Here is an 18205-nt window from a genome sequence, read left to right as displayed (position 1 = left end):
TCTCTGGTTCATATGTCCATCTCCTCTCTTTCTGGTTCATATTGTCCATCTCTCCTCTCTCTCTCTGGTTCATATCTCCTCTTCAAGGTCCATCTCCCTTCTGTCATATGTCTCTCTCGCCTCTCTCTGGTTTTCACCTTCCCTGTTTATGTCCATCTCTTCTCTCTCTCTCTTGTTCATATGCCCTTCCTGGTCAGATGCTCTCTCTCTCTCTCTCTCTGTTTCATATGTCAATCCCTCCTCTCTCTCTCTGGTTCATATGTCCATTCTCTCTCTCTCTCTCTCTGGTTCATGGTGTCCATCTTCTTCTCTCTATCTGGGTTTATGGTCCATTCTTCTCTCTCTCTTCTGGTTCAGATGTCCCTCCTTCCTCTCTCTCGTTTTTTTTTTTGCGTCTCATATGTCCATCTTCTCTCTCTCTCTTGGTTCATATGTCCAATCTATCTCTTCCTCTCTTGGTTCTATGTTCCATCTCTCCTCTCTCTCTGGTTCATAGGTCCATCTCTCCTCTCTCTCTGGTTCATATGTCCATCTCTCCTCTCTCTCTCTGGTTCATATGTCAATCTCTCCTCTCGCTCTCTCTGGTTCATATGTCCATCTCTCCTCTCTCTCTCTGTTCTTTTGGAACTTCTGTGAGTGTAATGTTTACTGTTAATTTTTATTGTTTATTTCACTTTTGTATATTATCTACTTCACTTGCTTTGGCAATGTTAACATATGTTTCCCATGCCAATAAAGCCCCTTGAATTGAATTGAGAGAAAACAGCGCCAGAACTTATTTAAATTTCCTGGCTTATGGCTGAAATGTTGAAGTGTGTCCTCTGACAGGAGAGGAGATGGAAGCAATTAGAGCTGCTTGTCCCCCTAGACTGCAAGATGACACCTGATTGGATGAGGCAAGGCCAATGTGGGGTATGGAGTTGATTGACAGCTAATTTGCTTTCAAAGTACAGTATATTGGGAAACGTACCCAATAAAGTGAATACAGCTCTTTGTAGATACAGTAGATCAGAACAATGATAGGTAGATCAGTGTCATTCAGACTGTTTGTTAGGGTTTTCTGCATTGAGGATCACTTTAAGTGAAAGGTTCATGTGAAAACTGATCTGAGGTACTTTAGAAGAGGCCACAAGCTCTGCCCTGAGTGTGACCCTATGACCTGGTGCGAGAGTGGTATGGCTGTTTCTGACTTTATATGGAGTAGCTGGCCACCCATAGTAATTTTATTTATAAGTGGCCATCAGTACCAGTGTGTTCCATGGCTTATTCAATTCCATAAAGCATGGCTCCGGTCGTCTTCCTATCTGTCATTCCAGGAAGTCTTCCCTCCAAGTGACTCTCCCACTCCGGGATGCTTCCCAGGGACCAGGAACAGAGGTCCCCGGGGCCAACATAAATCACAGACCCACCCACAGGAGCCCTGGCCTCTTGCCCTGGAGCCACTACCTCCCCAGGCCACCGAGGTCACAGCATGATGTCACAGCATGATGATGTCAGCCCTCTGCCCCTCCTTCCTCAACCCCGACCACACCAGCAGGCCCGCCCCATACTGAGGGAGAAACCTCTCTCTGACTCTACTATCTCTCTCTCATAGGAATGTTATTCCTGAGCATCAGATTAATCAAATAAGATGAGAAGGAGGAGGAGAAGGCCCTGTTCCAAATCACCCTACATGAGATCATCCTTCCAGTCCCATGGAGAACTATTGAATCTGCCCATTTAGGACCAAAGCATGTGCCTAGTACTTTTTATTAGCAGTGATCAAACATTGAACACTTGTTAATGACCAACATCCAAACCCAGTGATGGGGCGACTTGTTCAGAACAACACAGACTGAGCTGAACATGTGCTGTAGTCCGTGCCAAGGTTTCAGGCTGCTCTCTCTCTCTCTGCCGCTGCAGCCTCTCTCTCATGGTGATTAGACAGAGACGTTGCCATCCTTTGGCAGGTTCTGATTCGTTCTGTGTTGATTTTGCTTAATGCCGGGTACAAACAGTGTGATGGAATCTATTAGCTAGACAGCAGTGTGGCTAATGAAGGCTGACTGGGCCTGACTGCGAGCAGGAATAAATCCCAATGCAGACATACAGTATCTATCTGGCCCAGAGAGGACTGCTTGTCCAAGGCACCATGCCAGTGAATTGGAGGCACATGGAAATGAAATCTCTGGCTTGGATATGATACATGTGTAGCCTGTTCATCATGGGGTATGGACTATACCATGTCATCTCTTGGCCTCGCCCCCAGTGGTAAATATTTCATGTCAAGTGGCGGCAGTGGGAGATTATGGGAGAATGTGTGTCTATTTAAATGGGAGGTCACAGCCACACCGCTGTGGGTGTCGTGAAGAAGGGAGGACAGAACCAAATTAAAAACTGTCAAACTACAAACAGATGCAAAAAGCATCAAATGATGTTAAAAACTGAGACAAATATAATGTTTTTGAAGAAGGATTAAGTCAAGCCGAACATGAGGGAGAAGCACTTTGTGACATCTCATGATGTGAAAAGGGCTTTATAAATACAGTTGATTTCATTTGATGAAATAAATGCCTTGATCGGACCAGCTGCATTGTCTTTATACAATGTCTGTCAAAACATGGTAATTGTCTGTGCCTATGAACACACAGCTGGGAATGTAATTTACCCAATATCAAACTCCAAGCTGCTATACTGGAGCTTTTTAAGAAAGCAAATGTTAGCTTTGCATGAGTGTGTGGTGTCTGAGGCTGATCTCATCATGGGGATGTTGATGTTAGGTCCATGTGGCTGTCTCGTCTCATCTGATGCCCCAGCGCTTGACTGGCTGGCAGCTGGGGCTTATTTACAGGGCTCGTGATATGGGCCGTGCCAGAATGGCAAACTTGGCTTGTGCCAATGAGACGTTCTGCTTTGAAAGCAAATGACTTCCCCTTAGCTGTTTTCTGTAATCAGTCGTTGGCCTGGAGGCCAGAGGGACATGGGTTCTTTCTCATCTTCATCTCAAAGGGAATGAAACAGCTCCTTGTGATTAAAGGGTTGTGTTGGGTTTACCCCTCCATGGCACCAGTTTGTCCCATGGCCGTCTGTTCTCAGTAAGCAAGTCGCTTAAAGGGTTTTAAAGGTTCTTGGCACTCATGTCTGTTGTGTTCCTACAGAATGGCTAACTTTGGAATGGATAGAGATGACTGTCTCCCCTCCTCCTGTGACTCACATCCATTACCCCTCTCTGGTCTACTATTTATTCTCAGGTTCTCCAGCTAGGCTCCTGGATAAGCCTGGGGGTAGGGGGTGACTCAGGGCAGACTCCATGGAGGAGCAGTATATTGGGGTTGAGGCAGTACAGTACATTGTGGGTTCAGTACCGTGCTCTCAGCCTGTGATGGATGTGCCTGCCACTCGTACGTCTAAGTAGGCGAATAAAAGCCTCCCTCAGGCCAGGTGGTCCACATAATGATTGCACTAAATTACCAATTAAAGATTTCTGTCAAGCAGAACCCATTTGACTAGACTCGCTCCTTTCCCTTCAAACTCCTTCCCTCTCACTCTTTTCTTACCTTCACTCCCCTTTTGCCTATCCTCCTCTCTCATTCCCTCTGTAAACACCCACATCTCAAAAGGCCTATTTTGAAGGCCGTGCTAAGTTAGCTTTGACTCCTGTTTTAGAGTAGGCTCTCAAAAGAAAGTGATGCCACCTATTAAGACATTTTATATGAGGCTTCAACTGTTTACAAGCAAATATTGCTGGATGGTTGCAAATAAAATGCCTGACACAATTTAGAGATGACTGGTGAAGTACAACAAATCAGTCAAGGGTGACAAAGTCTTTTGGTAAAGTGCAATGAATGAATGGAGGGGTAACAAGTGAGGCCAACAGTCTGTGTCCCTGTACTTCCTCTTTGTAAAGCACAATGAATATGGGCCAGTCTGGTCTCTCTGTCCCAGCATCCATGTAACCAAGGGGAACACTAATGATGCAGCGAGGTCACTCTTGCGTTTCACTGCATTGGGATCTGTGACAATGAACATTGTCTGGGTCAGCATGACGGCATGTCAAATCCATTCCACAGTGGCATTCTACCCACAGTAGGTTACAAAACATCCTGAACTAGCATATATCCTAGATACATAGCTTACAGTACATTTCACTCTTTCAGTTTGTTGTCCATTGCACTGGCCTATAACTCGTTTTCCCTTGTAAGGTGGTTAGGCAAAACTTCTGGTCTTATTTATGCAGTATCTTGTTTGTTTGCCATTGTCTTTAGCAGTGGGTTGACCATACAGATGATGTCCTGTCAGCCAGCTCGGGTACCTGTGGGTGAAGTTACTTCAGACAGACCTGCTGTTCTCTGTGTGTCCCCTATTCTCTCTGTGCTAATAAGATTTATAGAGTGGCCTGCGCCCTGCCAGGCATCCCTTTGCATGTGCCCCTGCAGTCAATCATGGCAGACTGATCCTGTTCTCATAGGGGTTCGTACCCGCCTCGCCCACCGCCCTGTCACAACAGCTCATTACCCAGAGGCCTCTCTGGGGATTCCAGGGGTGCAGGGCGGGACCGGAACAGCCGCTTCGCTTTGACACGATTATCCCCGACCCTGACCCTGCAGGGGAGCTCCCGTCTGGTCTGATCCACTTCTGATCAACTGTGTGAACCTGAAGATACTGCAGCCTTACTGCCTCCTTCAGTGATCACTGAGTCACGTCATGACCAGCAGTATGAACTCATACTGTTAGACTCTCACAACCACTCAGAACACAGATGGGATAACACCATAAATATGACGGATTGATGGCACATTCCAGGTAGACTACAAGATCTCCCCCTATTCTTTCTCCTCCCTGCGATATTGATAGCCTGTTGATGAACTGAGGTTCACCAATACCACAAACAGAGAGAACTTTGGCAGCTGGATCTGGAATCAGAATTCCACAAAAAAAAAATCCAATTAACAGCTTGTCGCCTGTGTAGGAAGGAAAAGGAAAATAAATGGCGGGGGGTTCCCAAACAAACAGAGGAGAAGGAAGGCTGACTGCAGGGTCAGCTTTACATCAGTACTACACTGATGTAAGGGCAGATGTGCTACTGTGGCTGAGGGGATGCCGGACCTGTTTGCACTGCCCTGGTGTCTAGATTGATGTATGAGAGGGGCTCTTATCAGGTCCTGTTGACCCACCATCTGCTTACCTGCCAGACGGCCTGCGACACCACTGTCTGCCAGACAGCCTGCGACACCACTGTCTGCCAGGTGCCCTGCGACACCACTGTCTGTCACTCCCAGGCCTTCAGATCAACACCCTGCAATCTGCTGCAGCGTTGCCTGAAGATAAACGTCCCCTCAGGGCCCACTCGGCCAGGGGAAGAGCCTGGAGGGAAGGGGACATGTTTTCATTGGTACTGGTGGCGAAATTCCTGCTGTGCTCCAAATTACGTTGTAGATACTGTGTAAGAGCAAAGATATTGATGGTACTTATGGAGCTCGCATGTAGTGTGCCATACTGTGTGCATGTTGCAAGCTATGAATGAGCGTGTGTGTGCATACACTACCGGTCAAAAGTTTTACAACACCTACTCATTCAAGGGGTTTTCTTTATTTTTACAATTTTCTACAAAACTTTGAAAAAACACATGGAATCATGCAGTAACCAAAAAAGAGTTAAACAAATCAAAATATATTTTATATTTGAGATTCTTCAAATAGCCACCCTTTGCCTTGATGACAGCTTTGCACACTCTTGGTATTCTCTCAACCAGCTTCACCTGGAATGCTTTTCCAACGGTCTTGAAGGAGTTCCCACATATGCTGAGCACTTGTTGGCTGCTTTTCCTTCACTCTGTGGTCCAGCATTCTCTCAACCAGCTTCATGGGGTAGTCACCTGGAATCCATTTCAATTAACGGTGTGCCTTCTTAAAAGTTCATTTGTGGAATTTGTTTCCTTCTTAATGCGTTTGAGCCAATCAGTTGTGTTGTGACAATTTGGGGGGGTATACATAAGATAGTCCTATTTGGTAAAATGCCAAGTCCATGTTATGGCAAGAACAGCTCAAATAAGCAAAGAGAAACGACAGTTCATCATTACTTTAAGACATGAAGGTTAGTCAATACGGAACATTTCCAGAACTTTGAAGGTTTCTTCAAGTGCAGTCGCAAAAAACATCAAGCGCCTTGATGAAACTGGCTCTCATGAGGACCGCCACAGGAATGGAAGACCCCAGTGGTGGGCCGTCAGGGCCTGCAAGGCCTTCTCTGCTGGCCTAAACATCATCAGAATATAATATTTTTTTTAAATATATTTTCCCACAAATATGTATTAAATTATTCCCCAGAGTAAGAGTTATACTCTTCATTTCATAGCTTTCCTCTTGGTTGCACTGCTTCCAGCCCCAGGTTGAGATTTGGAGTGCTGGTCTTTATGTTAGATCTTTTATCCAATCATATTCAGCCATCATGTGTTGCCAGGGGTCTAAAATCTGCCCTCAGGCCTTCAGAATCAACACTGCGGGCGCTTGTAGCTTATAGTGAATGGAAATGAAAATTTAGTGTCAACCAATCAGCTTTAGAGTTGGCTATTGTACGCCTGCTAGCTGGCTCCAGTGTTACACAGGAGCCAGCTAGCAGGCGTAGTGCGTGCACGTCTTTTGATTGGATTACCAATATTGAGAGGCAGGTCCTATGGGCAGGTCTATGCAGATCTAGGAAACTGAATTTGATAAACGAATTAATTCGCGTACTACTAAGCTTTTTTTTCRACCCACAATGGCGGAAGGAGGAGAAGATATCGATTTGGTCGAGGATATAATTATAACGTCATTCTCAAGACGAACTTTTCAAGAAAAGTTAGACATTGTAAGGAGAGGTCGCCCGACGCCACAAAGCCTGTCACAGGCGGGAAAGCCACTTTCAAAGTTTCAACTACGWGCGCTGTCAATGGCTCACAGGYTCCRAGAAGCACTGCAAACTGTACTGCTGGGAATGCCTATTATTTGCAAGTGRTCGATTKGGTGTTTGGAGCCACACTGGCTTTGCACACTTGAGTTGTCTAACCAAGGCAGCAACGAGACACCAAAGTACGGCTGGGCACTTACAAGCAATTGTGCTTTTGAAAACTTTTGGGGACACCGGAGTGGATCTGCAGCTCAACTAACAAGCGCGCAGGGCAACGGAGCAACGGAGCTGCACAATGAAAAGGTGAAGGGAAATATTGAAAAGACTCATTGATTGTGTCATGTTTTTGGGTAAACACTGTTTACCCAAAAATGTCAATTTGTCAATTTCAAGGTGACGCAACGCCTGGTTATACTGCGTTTCTGTCTAAATGTATAGTGTCTAGAGCCATGTCATCATAATGATGGTAATAAGTGGTGGATTAATTCGGGTGGGACTGTGTAGTACCTCACTGAAGGCCCAGGCCCCAGGCCCACGGCACGCCACTGGAAGACCCAGAGTTACCTCTGCTGCAGAGGATAAGTTCATTGGAGTTACCAGCCTCAGAAATTTCAGCTCAAATATATGCTTCCCAGAGTTCAAGTAAGAGACATGTCAACTTAAACTGTTCAGAGGACACTGTGTGAATCAGGCCTTCATGGTCGAATTGCTGCAAAGAAACCACTACTAAAGGACACCAGTAAGAAGAAGAGACTTGCTTGGGCCAAGAAACACGAGCAATGGACATTAGACTGGTGGAAATTTGTCCATTGGTCTGGAGTCCAAATTGGAGATTATTGGTTCCAACCGCCGTGTCTTTGTGAGACGCGGTGTGGGTGAAGGATGATCTCCGCATGTCTGTGATTTATTTAGAATTCAAGGCACACTTAACCAGCATGGCTACCACAGCATTCCACAGCGATACGCCATCACATCAAGTTTGGGCTTAGTGGGACTATCATTTGTTCTTCAACAGGATAATGACCCATCACACCTCCAGGCTGTGTAAGGGCTATTTTACCAAGAAGGACTGATGGAGTGCTGCATGAGATGACCTGGCCTCCACAATCCCCTGACCTCAACCAAATTGAGATGATTGGGATGAGTTGGACCACAGAGTGAAGGAAAAGCAGCCAACAAGTGCTCAGCATATGTGGAACCTCCTTCAAGACTGTTGGAAAAGCATTCCAGGTGAAGCTGGTTGAGAGAATGCCAAGAGTGTGCAAAGCTGTCATCAAGGCAAAGTGTGGCTATTTGAAGAATCTCAAATATGAAATATATTTTGATTTGTTTAACACTTTTTTGGTTACTATATGATTCCATATATGTTATTTTATAGTTTTGATGTCTTCACTATTATTGTACAATGTAGAAAATAGTAAAAATAAAGAAAAACCCTTGAATGAGTAGGTGTTGTAAAACTTTTGACCGGTAGTGTATATGCTGAAAATTAGATCAAATGTACATATGAGATATCAACATTATTTTGAAGGCTTGTCAATTGTGTGGTGCCGCTCACAATCTGATGAACTAGAAAAGCTAAGAATGGTCTGGAAGTCACATGAAAAACATTTTCTGCTCTTCCGCTGGATGTAAAGGGAGTGAATACACTACTGTCCCATCATGTTGAAATGAAAAATCCACCCTAGCCAGACACTACTAAATCATGAGGAGGACCGTTCTCCTTTCAACATGTGTCTGATGATATTCTAGGAGACTCTTTGTCTGCGTCTCCTCTTTCACCTTTCCATAACTGTGAAATCTGTGACTAATCACTTTGATCCTGTCCAGCAATCGGCTCTGATTACCCCCTACCTTCCCCACAAGTGAAGACTCAGTCCTGGCCATCTGATATTGAGAATAGCCTCCTTCCCCGGTCCCAACAACTAATTGAGCATGCCCTGCCCTGACTGGGTGCCGAATGAATAATGACATCATGTTTTCAGGCCTCTGTCAGCAAGTGTATGGCCACGCTGGGGGCATGAACGGACACAGAGCGTTATTTACAACACCGCTTCTGTGAACCTCTAAAGTACCTCGCTGAAGGACATGCTACATGAGGAGATTGTTATTGTTATAGTAGAACAAGCAAAAAAAAAATGCGCAGCACCCTGGTAAGATCCCCAGTAAACCTTGCATTCATCATCATTCCTGGCGTGTACACATGAAGCATTAGTCTGGTGTTTAAGTGGATTTTCGCCGTGGTTGGTGACACAGGTCATGGCTGTGGCATGTGTTTTCTCGAAACAATTTATGATATACAGGCTCTCTTTCACTGTGTATGTGTCCCCAGGGGTGTGGAGCTCTGGGTAATATGATTATAAATGACGTGTGGTGTTGATGATTGTGCGTGATGGCAGTGCTGTCGTATAACTGTGGTTAATGGGGATTCGTTTACATGGCAGCATTGTGGTGTCCCGCAGGGCCCAGCTGTGGGTCCCCGTCTCATTTCTCCCCCTGCCAAGCTCAGCACATCTGTAATTTATATGCTCCCATGCTACACATGAACCATCTCCCTCCCTCCCTCCCTCCCTCCCTCCCTCCCTCCCTCCCTCTGTGTCTTATGGATGCAATGTTGTTTTAAAGTAGACAAGCAGAGTGTGATAATTTCTCTTTCTCTAATCAGTGCTCTCACTCATCACCTTCTTTCTTTTCCTTTTCCCGCAGCGTATGCAGTGATTGCGAACGGGCAAGTGGAATGCCCCAAGGGTTACAAAAGGATGAACATGACTCATTGTCAAGGTAAGGGGAAGGAAATATGTCTTGTTGTTTGATTGTGTTTAGTAATACCAATAGTGCCTGAAGAACTGTCATTGAATGTTTTCTCATAGATTGTATTCTAACATAGTTGTACCATGTCTGCACTGAATTCAAATGACCCAAGTCAACCCCCACACATGCATTGTGTTGCAGCTACACTCCACCACATCCTATTCTCAAAACGTTATGTCTGTATTGTGATAAGAACAGTTTTACAGTGACTGCCCATACATGACCATGCTTAACAAACCCCCAGGGCCTGTATAAAAGTATTCCTGTCTATATGTCTAGCCCACTGGGAACAGGGTCATGGGTACAACAAGCTGTGGCCTGGGTCAGAGTTCAGCTGCCCCAATATGCCCCAGGAGGGAGTGGTGTTTTTAATTGCTCTGTGGAGGTCTGTATGGAGCTATATAGCCAAAGCCTTTTGTTAAACTTCTGTTACAGTTTGTTCTCAACACTCCCACTCAATCTGTCAGCGGGGGATAGACGGCGTGACTTCCAGCTCACCCATCCATCTGTGTGTGAAAACAAGCTGTGTCCGTCCGTCCCTGAATGTGTTGCATGCCTCCCTCCTCACTGCCTTTTAGTGGGCCCAGTCAGCCTGCTGACTGCTATAGAAGAGATATCCTCCCAGAACGTACATCCACTGGATACTGTAGATACTGTAGAGCAGTGTTTCCCAACTCCTTTCCTCCAGTTCCCCCAACAGTACATATTTTGTTGTGGCACCGGACAACCACACCTGATTTTACTTGTCAACAAATCATCAAGCCCTTGACAAGTTGAATCAGGTGTTTTTGACCGGGGCTACAGCAAACAAATTGTACTGTTGGGGGAACTGGAGGACCGGAGTTGGGAAACACTGCTGTAGACAACCACAAAGAGGGAGAGAATCACATATAAGATGGTGTTAAATCATATTGGAATTCAAAGATCAATAGGTCTATTTTGGCCTGAAGAGATATGCATTACCTCATACATCAGTGATTTCTGGATGTTTCTCGTGCTATTCTCCAAATATAGTTTCTGTCAGTGCTAAGGACTATCAGTTAGATTTATGACCAGCTCTTCCACTCCCAACTTCCAAAGACTTGATTTATGTTTTTTTAAATCTGGATGACATTGCATACTTAATCTTATGGAGTGTACCATCATAAACAGATCATTTTAGATGTTATAATGGTTTGAAATGCACATCACAGACAAAAGAATACACACAATGTAAAACAAGAAGATTCGTTTTATTTTAGTAGATTGGTCATCATCAACAGTAAATTTCAACAAGTTTTCTGAGTTGCATGGCAAATACTGTAGTAGAGTGTATTGTGGATACTATGGGTGTTTCTTATTTGTGGTGATGCAGTTATTAATATGCTAAATTATTTTGCGTTCCTCGCATTTATATAAAAAAAGCGGTGGACAAAGACACTTTTTATGCTGTCCAAAAGGGTGTCAAGAGTTGCCAGTAAAGTCATTTATCTGACTTTAATTCAGCTGGCTTTTTCTGATCACTTCAAGATGTTCTCCCCTCGCAGTCCCTCATTTTTGGAGGCTGAAAAACCAAACTGACAGATATTCACAATATTTACTGGCCAGCTTCAAAGTCTTGTTCCAATTCAGCTGGAGCTCCATTCCCCAAAATTATTTTATTTTACCCCTCAGAACAACTGCCAAGGAGGCAAAAAGCTGATTTTTCAGTGATTCTGTCATTATTATCAAACGGGTGTCCTCCTTGCCAAAGCGTGACTCCTCGCCTTGAGCTTCTTGCTCTGTATTTCAGAGGAGGAAAAGTATTGTGTCTTATCCTGTGTCTGAGCACAGACGTGATTCACCCTGCTCTTTCTTTCTACCCCTGCTGCCGGGCTCGGTGGCGTACAGTGGGCATCGCGTCACAGATAAGATGTCCCCTCAGAAACACAAGCTGTTTTGTGACCTCCGGACAGGCCCTTATCTTTCAAACACTCCAGAGAAACTGGGTCAGCTGGAGTCACCATGAATATATATAGGGCTGCTTATGTAGTGGAACATCTATGGCTTCACTGCCATAAACTTAGTATGTGCTGTTTCTGTTGTGAGTGGGGGCTTAAGTCTCTATAGACAGCAGGTCATATTGTTAGTTAGCCTATATCGAGATGTTATTGTGAACGGATCAGCTTGTCGAAGCACCCTAACACAGGCGGGAGGTATAAAATGAACAGACCAGAGGCAGTGCTTGTGGTTCCTTTTGTATTGTTTACTAAACGGGTCTTCTTTCACCTGACAAAAATAACTCCCGTACAGGGAACGTCCAACTCGGAAACAACTGCGTAACAAAATAAATAAACATAAACTAAGCCATTGACCAAAAGGCCGTGGCCAAAAAAGGAAAACAAAACAACAAACGGCTACTCCTGTCTTTAGACTATCGTCTAGACATAATACACTGCAAAAAAATAAAGGGAACACTTAAACAACACAATGTAACTCCAAGTCAATCACACTTCTGTGAAATCAAACTGTCCACTTAGGAAGCAACACTGATTGACAATAAATTTCACATGCTGTTGTGCAAATGGAATAGACAACAGGTGGAAATTATAGGCAATTAGCAAGACACCCCCAATAAAGGAGTGGTTCTGCAGGTGGTGATCACAGACCACTTCTCAGTTCCTATGCTTCCTGGCTGATGTTTTTTGGTCACTTTTGAATGCTGGCGGTGCTTTCACTCTAGTGTAGCATGAGACGGAGTCTACAACCCACACAAGTTGCTCAGGTAGTGCAGCTCATCCAGGATGGCACATCAATGCGAGCTGTGGCAAGAAGGTTTGCTGTGTCTGTCAGCGTAGTGTCCAGAGATGGAGGCGCTACCAGGAGACAGGCCAGTACTCAGGAGACGTAGAGGAGGCTGTAGGAGGGCAACAACCCAGCAGCAGGACCGCTACCTCCGCCTTTGTGCAAGGAGGAGCACTGCCAGAGCCCTGCAAAATGACCTCCAGCAGGCCACAAATGTGCATGTGTCTGCTCAAACGGTCAGAAACAGACTCCATGAGGGTGGTTGAGGGCCGACGTCCACAGTGGGGTTGTGCTTACAGCCAACACCGTGCAGGACGTTTGGGATTGCAGAGAACACAAAGATTGGCAAATTCGCCCACTGCGCCGCCTGTCTCTTCACAGATGAAAGCAGGTTTCACACTGAGCACATGTGACAGACGTGACAGAGTCTGGAGACGCCGTGGAGAACGTTCTGCTGCTGCAACATCCTCAGCATGGTCAGTCATGGTGGGGGTGGCATTTCTTTGGGGGGCCGCACAGCCTCCATGTGCTCGCCAGGGTAGCCTGACTGCCATTAGGTACCGAGATGAGATCCTCAGACCCTTTGAGACCATAGCTGGTGCGGTTGGCCCTGGGTTCCTTCTAATGCAAGACAATGCTAGACCTCATGTGCTGGAGTGTGTCAGCAGTTCCTGCAAGAGGAGGCATTGATGCTATGGACTGGCCCGCCCGTTCCCCAGACTGAATCCAATGAGCACATCTGGGACTCATGTCTCGCTCCATCCACCAACGCCACGTTGCACCACAGACTGTCCAAGAGTTGGCGGATGCTTTACTCCAGGCTGGGAGGAGATCCCTCAGGAGACATCCGCCACCTCATCAGGAGCATGCCCAGGCGTTGTAGGAGGTCATACAGGCCACGTGGAGGCCACACACACTACTGCCTCATTTTGACTTGCTTTTAAGGACATTACATCAAAGTTGGATCAGCCTGTAGTGTGGTTTTCCACTTTAATTTTGACTCCAAATCCAGACCTCCATGGGTTGATAAATTTGATTTCCATTGATAATTTTTGTGTGATTTTGTTGTCAGCACATTCAACTATGTAAAGAAAAAAGTATTTAATAAGAATATTTCATTCATTCAGATCTAGGATGTGTTATTTTAGTGTTCCCTTTATTTTTTTGAGCAGTGTGGTTACAGGAGGAACACTCCTCTCTACCTATAGCCTGTCTTGGTTAACAGAGAGTCAAGGTGCCCCAGAGACTTTCTCTGAGGTAGGAAAAACCGATGTCCTCGCAGGTCCCCGTCTCTACTCCCAATCCTCCCCCAGCTCCTCTCCTGGCACACCTATATAGAGGAAGACACAAAGCAATTAGTGGGCCCAGGTGTGTACTAATTGGCTTTACACTGAGTACCTGTTCCCTGAGGATGGTGCTGTCGTGTCATCTTCCTCCGGCTGGTCACTGAACTCTCACATTATGGATTGAGATTTGATAGGTGTTCCAGCTAAGGACCGGTCAAGGTCTTACATGTATCTGAGAAGATTTGGAAAAGGAACACTTATTCTTTCCAAATCCTCAAATGGATGGGTTTTTTGCTTCTTGACTTATGTTTAGTGTCTGATTCAAAACATTTAAACACCTCAGTCTTCACAGAGGACCCGCCAGTCCCCACTCCAATAGTACTAGATATTTCCTTTACAATGACAGTAAATAATTATCCTGGTTGTTTATGTGAATCCTCTACAAGCTTATTTTGGCCCTGCCGTCAAAAAGTGAGAAATGACGAGTCGGGTGAGTTTAGGGCCGGGCAGGTTGTCAGTTTAAGCGCAGTCAGGGGACTCTTTAGGTGGAGTCATCATTCCGTGTCATTACTACAATAACAATGGCGTCATGAGAAACCTGTCGGAGTGCTCTGATAGACGTCTATGTGTGTTCCATCTGTGCGTATATAATAACAGAGAATGTCTCTTGGAGAATGAGTGAGCGACCAACCATGAAGTCAGATAGGTGTTGAGATTAGTGCAGGTCATGACAGGCTGTCAGTTCCAATCCCTTACCCCCGACCAGACTGTACCACTAACACTAATCTGGAGTCAACCTGACCCTGGATTACAGACCCCATGTGATGAAGGAAGGCTGAGCCTAACGTTAAACTTCAGCCTTCAGCTCTACATCCCTATAGTCCCTGTCGCCTCCACAAGCAGTGTTGTTGTCTCTCTGAGTGGGAGCTAGCAGAGTTCCATTTCCCCAAGAGATATGGTTTGCTCAGAGCTCATAGTGTATAACCCCATGACATGAGTTGTCCATTGCGTCAGGAAACAATGTCCGCCCATTTGCTTACACTTGAGTCGGCCTGTTTACATCATTACTAACAGAGGGGCTTGGGGATAAGTCATGGGGGAGTCAGCTATTTATGACCTTAAACTTGTTCCCCTTTTAATCCCCCATACCACCAACACACATGCACGCACACAGACACACGCACACACAGACACACACACATACACACATATATATATATATATATATATATATAATATATCATACCACACACACCACGCACACACACACACACACACACACACACATCACACACACACACACACACACACACACACCACACACAACACACACAACACAGTGCATTCGAAAGTATTCAGACCCCTTGAACTTCTTCCACAGTTGTTACGTTACAGTCATATAGCTAAAAGTGATTAAATCGATTTCTTTCTTCGTCAAATCTACAGACAATACCCCATAATGACAAAGCAAAATCAGGTTTTTATACATTTTTGCTAATTTGTAAAGAATTTAAAACTAAAATATCACATGTACATAAGTATTCAGACCCTTTACTCAGTACTTTGTTGAAGGACCTTTGGCAGCAATTACAGCCTCGAGTCTTCTTGGGTATGACGCTACAAGCTTGGCACACCTGCATTTGGGGAGTTTCTCCCATTCCTCTCTGCAGATCCTCTTAAGCTCTGTCAGGTTGGATGGGGAGCGTCGCTGCACAGCTATTTTCAGGTCTCTCCAGAGATGTTCGATCGGGTTCAAGTCCGTGCTCTGGCTGGGCCACTCAAAGACATTCAGAGACTTGTCCCGAAGCCACTCCTGCGTTGTCTTGGCTGTGTGCTTAGGGTCGTTGTCCTGGTGGAAGGTGAACCTTGGCATTCAGGCCGAAGAGTTCAATCTTGGTTTCATCAGACAAGAGAATCTTGTTTCTCATGGTCTGAGAGTCTTTAGGTGTTTTTTGGCAAACCAAGCGGGCTGTCATGTGCCTTTTACTGAGGAGTGGCTTCCGTTCTACCATAAAGCCCTGATTGGTGGAGTGCTGCAGAGATGATTGTCCTTCTGGAAGATTCTCTCATCTCCACAGAGGAACTCTGGAGCCATGTCAGAGTGACCATCGGATTCTTTGTCACCTCCCTGACCAAGGCCCTTCTCCCTCGATTGCTCAGTTTTGCTCTGACATGCACTGTCAACTGTGGAACCTTATATAGACAGGTGTGTGCCTTTCCAAATCATGTCCAATCAATTGAATTTACCACATGTTGACTCCAAGTTGTAGGAACATCTCAAGGATGATCAATGGAAACAGGATGCACCTGACCTCAATTTCGAGTCTCATAGCAAAGTGTCTGAATACTTATGTAAATATGTTTTTTCTGTTTTTTCTTTTTAATAATTTTTTAATCCATACAAATTTGTAAAAACCTGTTTTCACTTTGTCATTATGGGGTATTGTATGTAGATTGATGAGGGACATTTTTTATTTAATACATTTTAGAATAAGGCTGTAATGTAACAAAATGCGGAAAAGGTCAAGGGTTCTGAATACTTTCCAAATGCACAGTACGCTGAGTGTATAAAACATTAGGAGCACCTTCCTAATATTGAGTTGCACCCCCTTTTGCCCTCAGAACCGCCTCAATTCGTTGGGGCATGGATTCTACAAGGTGTCGAAAGCGTTCCACAGGGATGCTGGCCCATGTTGACTCCAATGCTTCCCACAGTTGTGTCAAGTTTTACTTTGGGTGGTGGACCCGTTCTTGAGAGACACAAGAAACTGTTGAGCATGAAAGAAACAGCAACGTTTGCAGTTCTTGACAAATTCAAACCGTTGTGCCTGGCACCTACTACCATACCCCATTCAAAGGCACTTTAATATTTGTTCTTGCCCATTCACCCTCTGAATGGCACACATACACAATCCATGTCTCAATTGTCTCAATGCTTAAAAATCCTTATTTAACCTGTCTCCTCCCCTTCATCTACACTGATTGAAGTGGATTTAACAAGTGACATCAATAAGGGATCATGGCTTTCACCTGGATTCACCTGGTCATGGAAAGAGCAGGTGTCCTTAATGTTTTGTACACTCAGTGTATATGCAGTGAGCTCCAAAGGGCATAAATATCATACCCCCCCAAAATGCTAATCTCCCCTGTTATTTTAATGGTGAGAGGTTAGCATGTCTTGGGGACATGATATTTGTGCGTCTGTAACTTTCTCACTCATCCTTATTCATGATTCATTCTGGATGATCCATAATCATGGTAGCATCCACATTCATGTAGAAGTGTTTAGAAACATATTATATTCTTATTTGCTATAAAAGTGACAATACACAATACATTATTTACCATTCATTTCTATTGGTCACAAAATAATCTGAAACACAACCAAAACAAACAACAAATGCATCCAACAAGTTTGTAGAGTTACGAGCTTGATGTAATCATTGCGTGCTAGAAATATGAGGTAAACGTTTGACTACTTTAATACACTTATAAGTGAATTTGTCCCAATAATTTTGGTCCCCTAAAATGTACAAAAAGTGCTGTAATTTCTAAACGGATTAAAATACCCTAAAATTAAAGTTGACAGCCTGCACATTAACCTCATAGTTACTGCATCATTTCAAATCCAAAGTGCTGGAGAACAGCACCAAAACAACAAAAGATGTGTCACTGTCTCAATTATTTTGGAGCTGACTGTATATACAGTATATACAGTGGGGCAAAAAAGTATTTAGTCAGCCACCAATTGTGCAAGTTCTCCCACTTAAAAAGATGAGAGAGGCCTGTAACTTTCATCATAGGTACACTTCAACTATGACAGACAAAATGAGAAGAAAGAAATCCAGAAAATCACATTGTAGGATTTTTAATGAATTTATTTGCAAATTATGGTGGAAAATAAGTATTTGGTCAATAACAAAAGTTTATCTCAATAACGCCACGTAGGGCCCAAAGACCAAAGAGCTGGCAACAGGACACAGAAACAAAATGCTGAGACCGGCACCACGGCGGGAAGACGGGAAGCGGCAAGAGGAAGCCAGCTGGGGGGACAGAAAGCAACGGGGCGGAGCAAGGAGGAGGAAATGGAAGACAGCGACAATACCACACGATAAGCGGCCCGCGAGCGGGCGGTCGCCAACGGCACAAAGCAGGCTCACCCCGGGGGCGGCAAACAGGAGCACAAGAACGCGGAGCAAAAAGCCCCAGAACCCACACGGGACGACCGAGGGACAGGACCGGCCCAGATGAGCGGGGACAACAAGGAACCAACAAGCCGACATCAGGAACACACTACGCCGCCAGCGGACTCAAAGCCGGCAGGGCCAGACGTGTTCCCCCGGCGGAAGCCAGGACAGGGCCACGCAGCTGAAGGGGCAGAGAGCAGGTGGAGGAGCCAGAAGAAGAGGGGGAGAAGGGCAGTAGGGCAGCAGGAAACCAAGAGTAACGTGGCCGCGAAAAAACGAACGAGTCGCGCGCGG

At 45.1% G+C, this 18205-nt stretch overlaps 2 protein-coding genes across 2 annotated transcripts in view; one reads left to right on the top strand and one right to left on the bottom strand.

Annotated features, from left to right (window-relative positions):
- The window catches only part of vash1 (vasohibin 1), a 541933-nt gene that overhangs the window by 191930 nt on the left and 331798 nt on the right, over window positions 1-18205 (bottom strand). The gene's annotated exons all lie outside the window — the stretch shown is intronic.
- LOC111962964 (latent-transforming growth factor beta-binding protein 2-like) overlaps window positions 1-18205 on the top strand; it is a 153371-nt gene that overhangs the window by 89041 nt on the left and 46125 nt on the right. The window contains 1 exon segment of the mRNA XM_070443285.1: window positions 9571-9645. Within this exon segment, the coding sequence (XP_070299386.1) occupies window positions 9571-9645 (75 nt within the window).

Source organism: Salvelinus sp. IW2-2015, linkage group LG4q.2 (assembly GCF_002910315.2).
Source record: "Salvelinus sp. IW2-2015 linkage group LG4q.2, ASM291031v2, whole genome shotgun sequence".
Classification (NCBI taxonomy): Eukaryota; Metazoa; Chordata; class Actinopteri; order Salmoniformes; family Salmonidae; genus Salvelinus; species Salvelinus sp. IW2-2015.
Note: the sequence above shows the minus strand (reverse complement) of the source record. Positions and strands in the feature narration are given on the sequence as shown.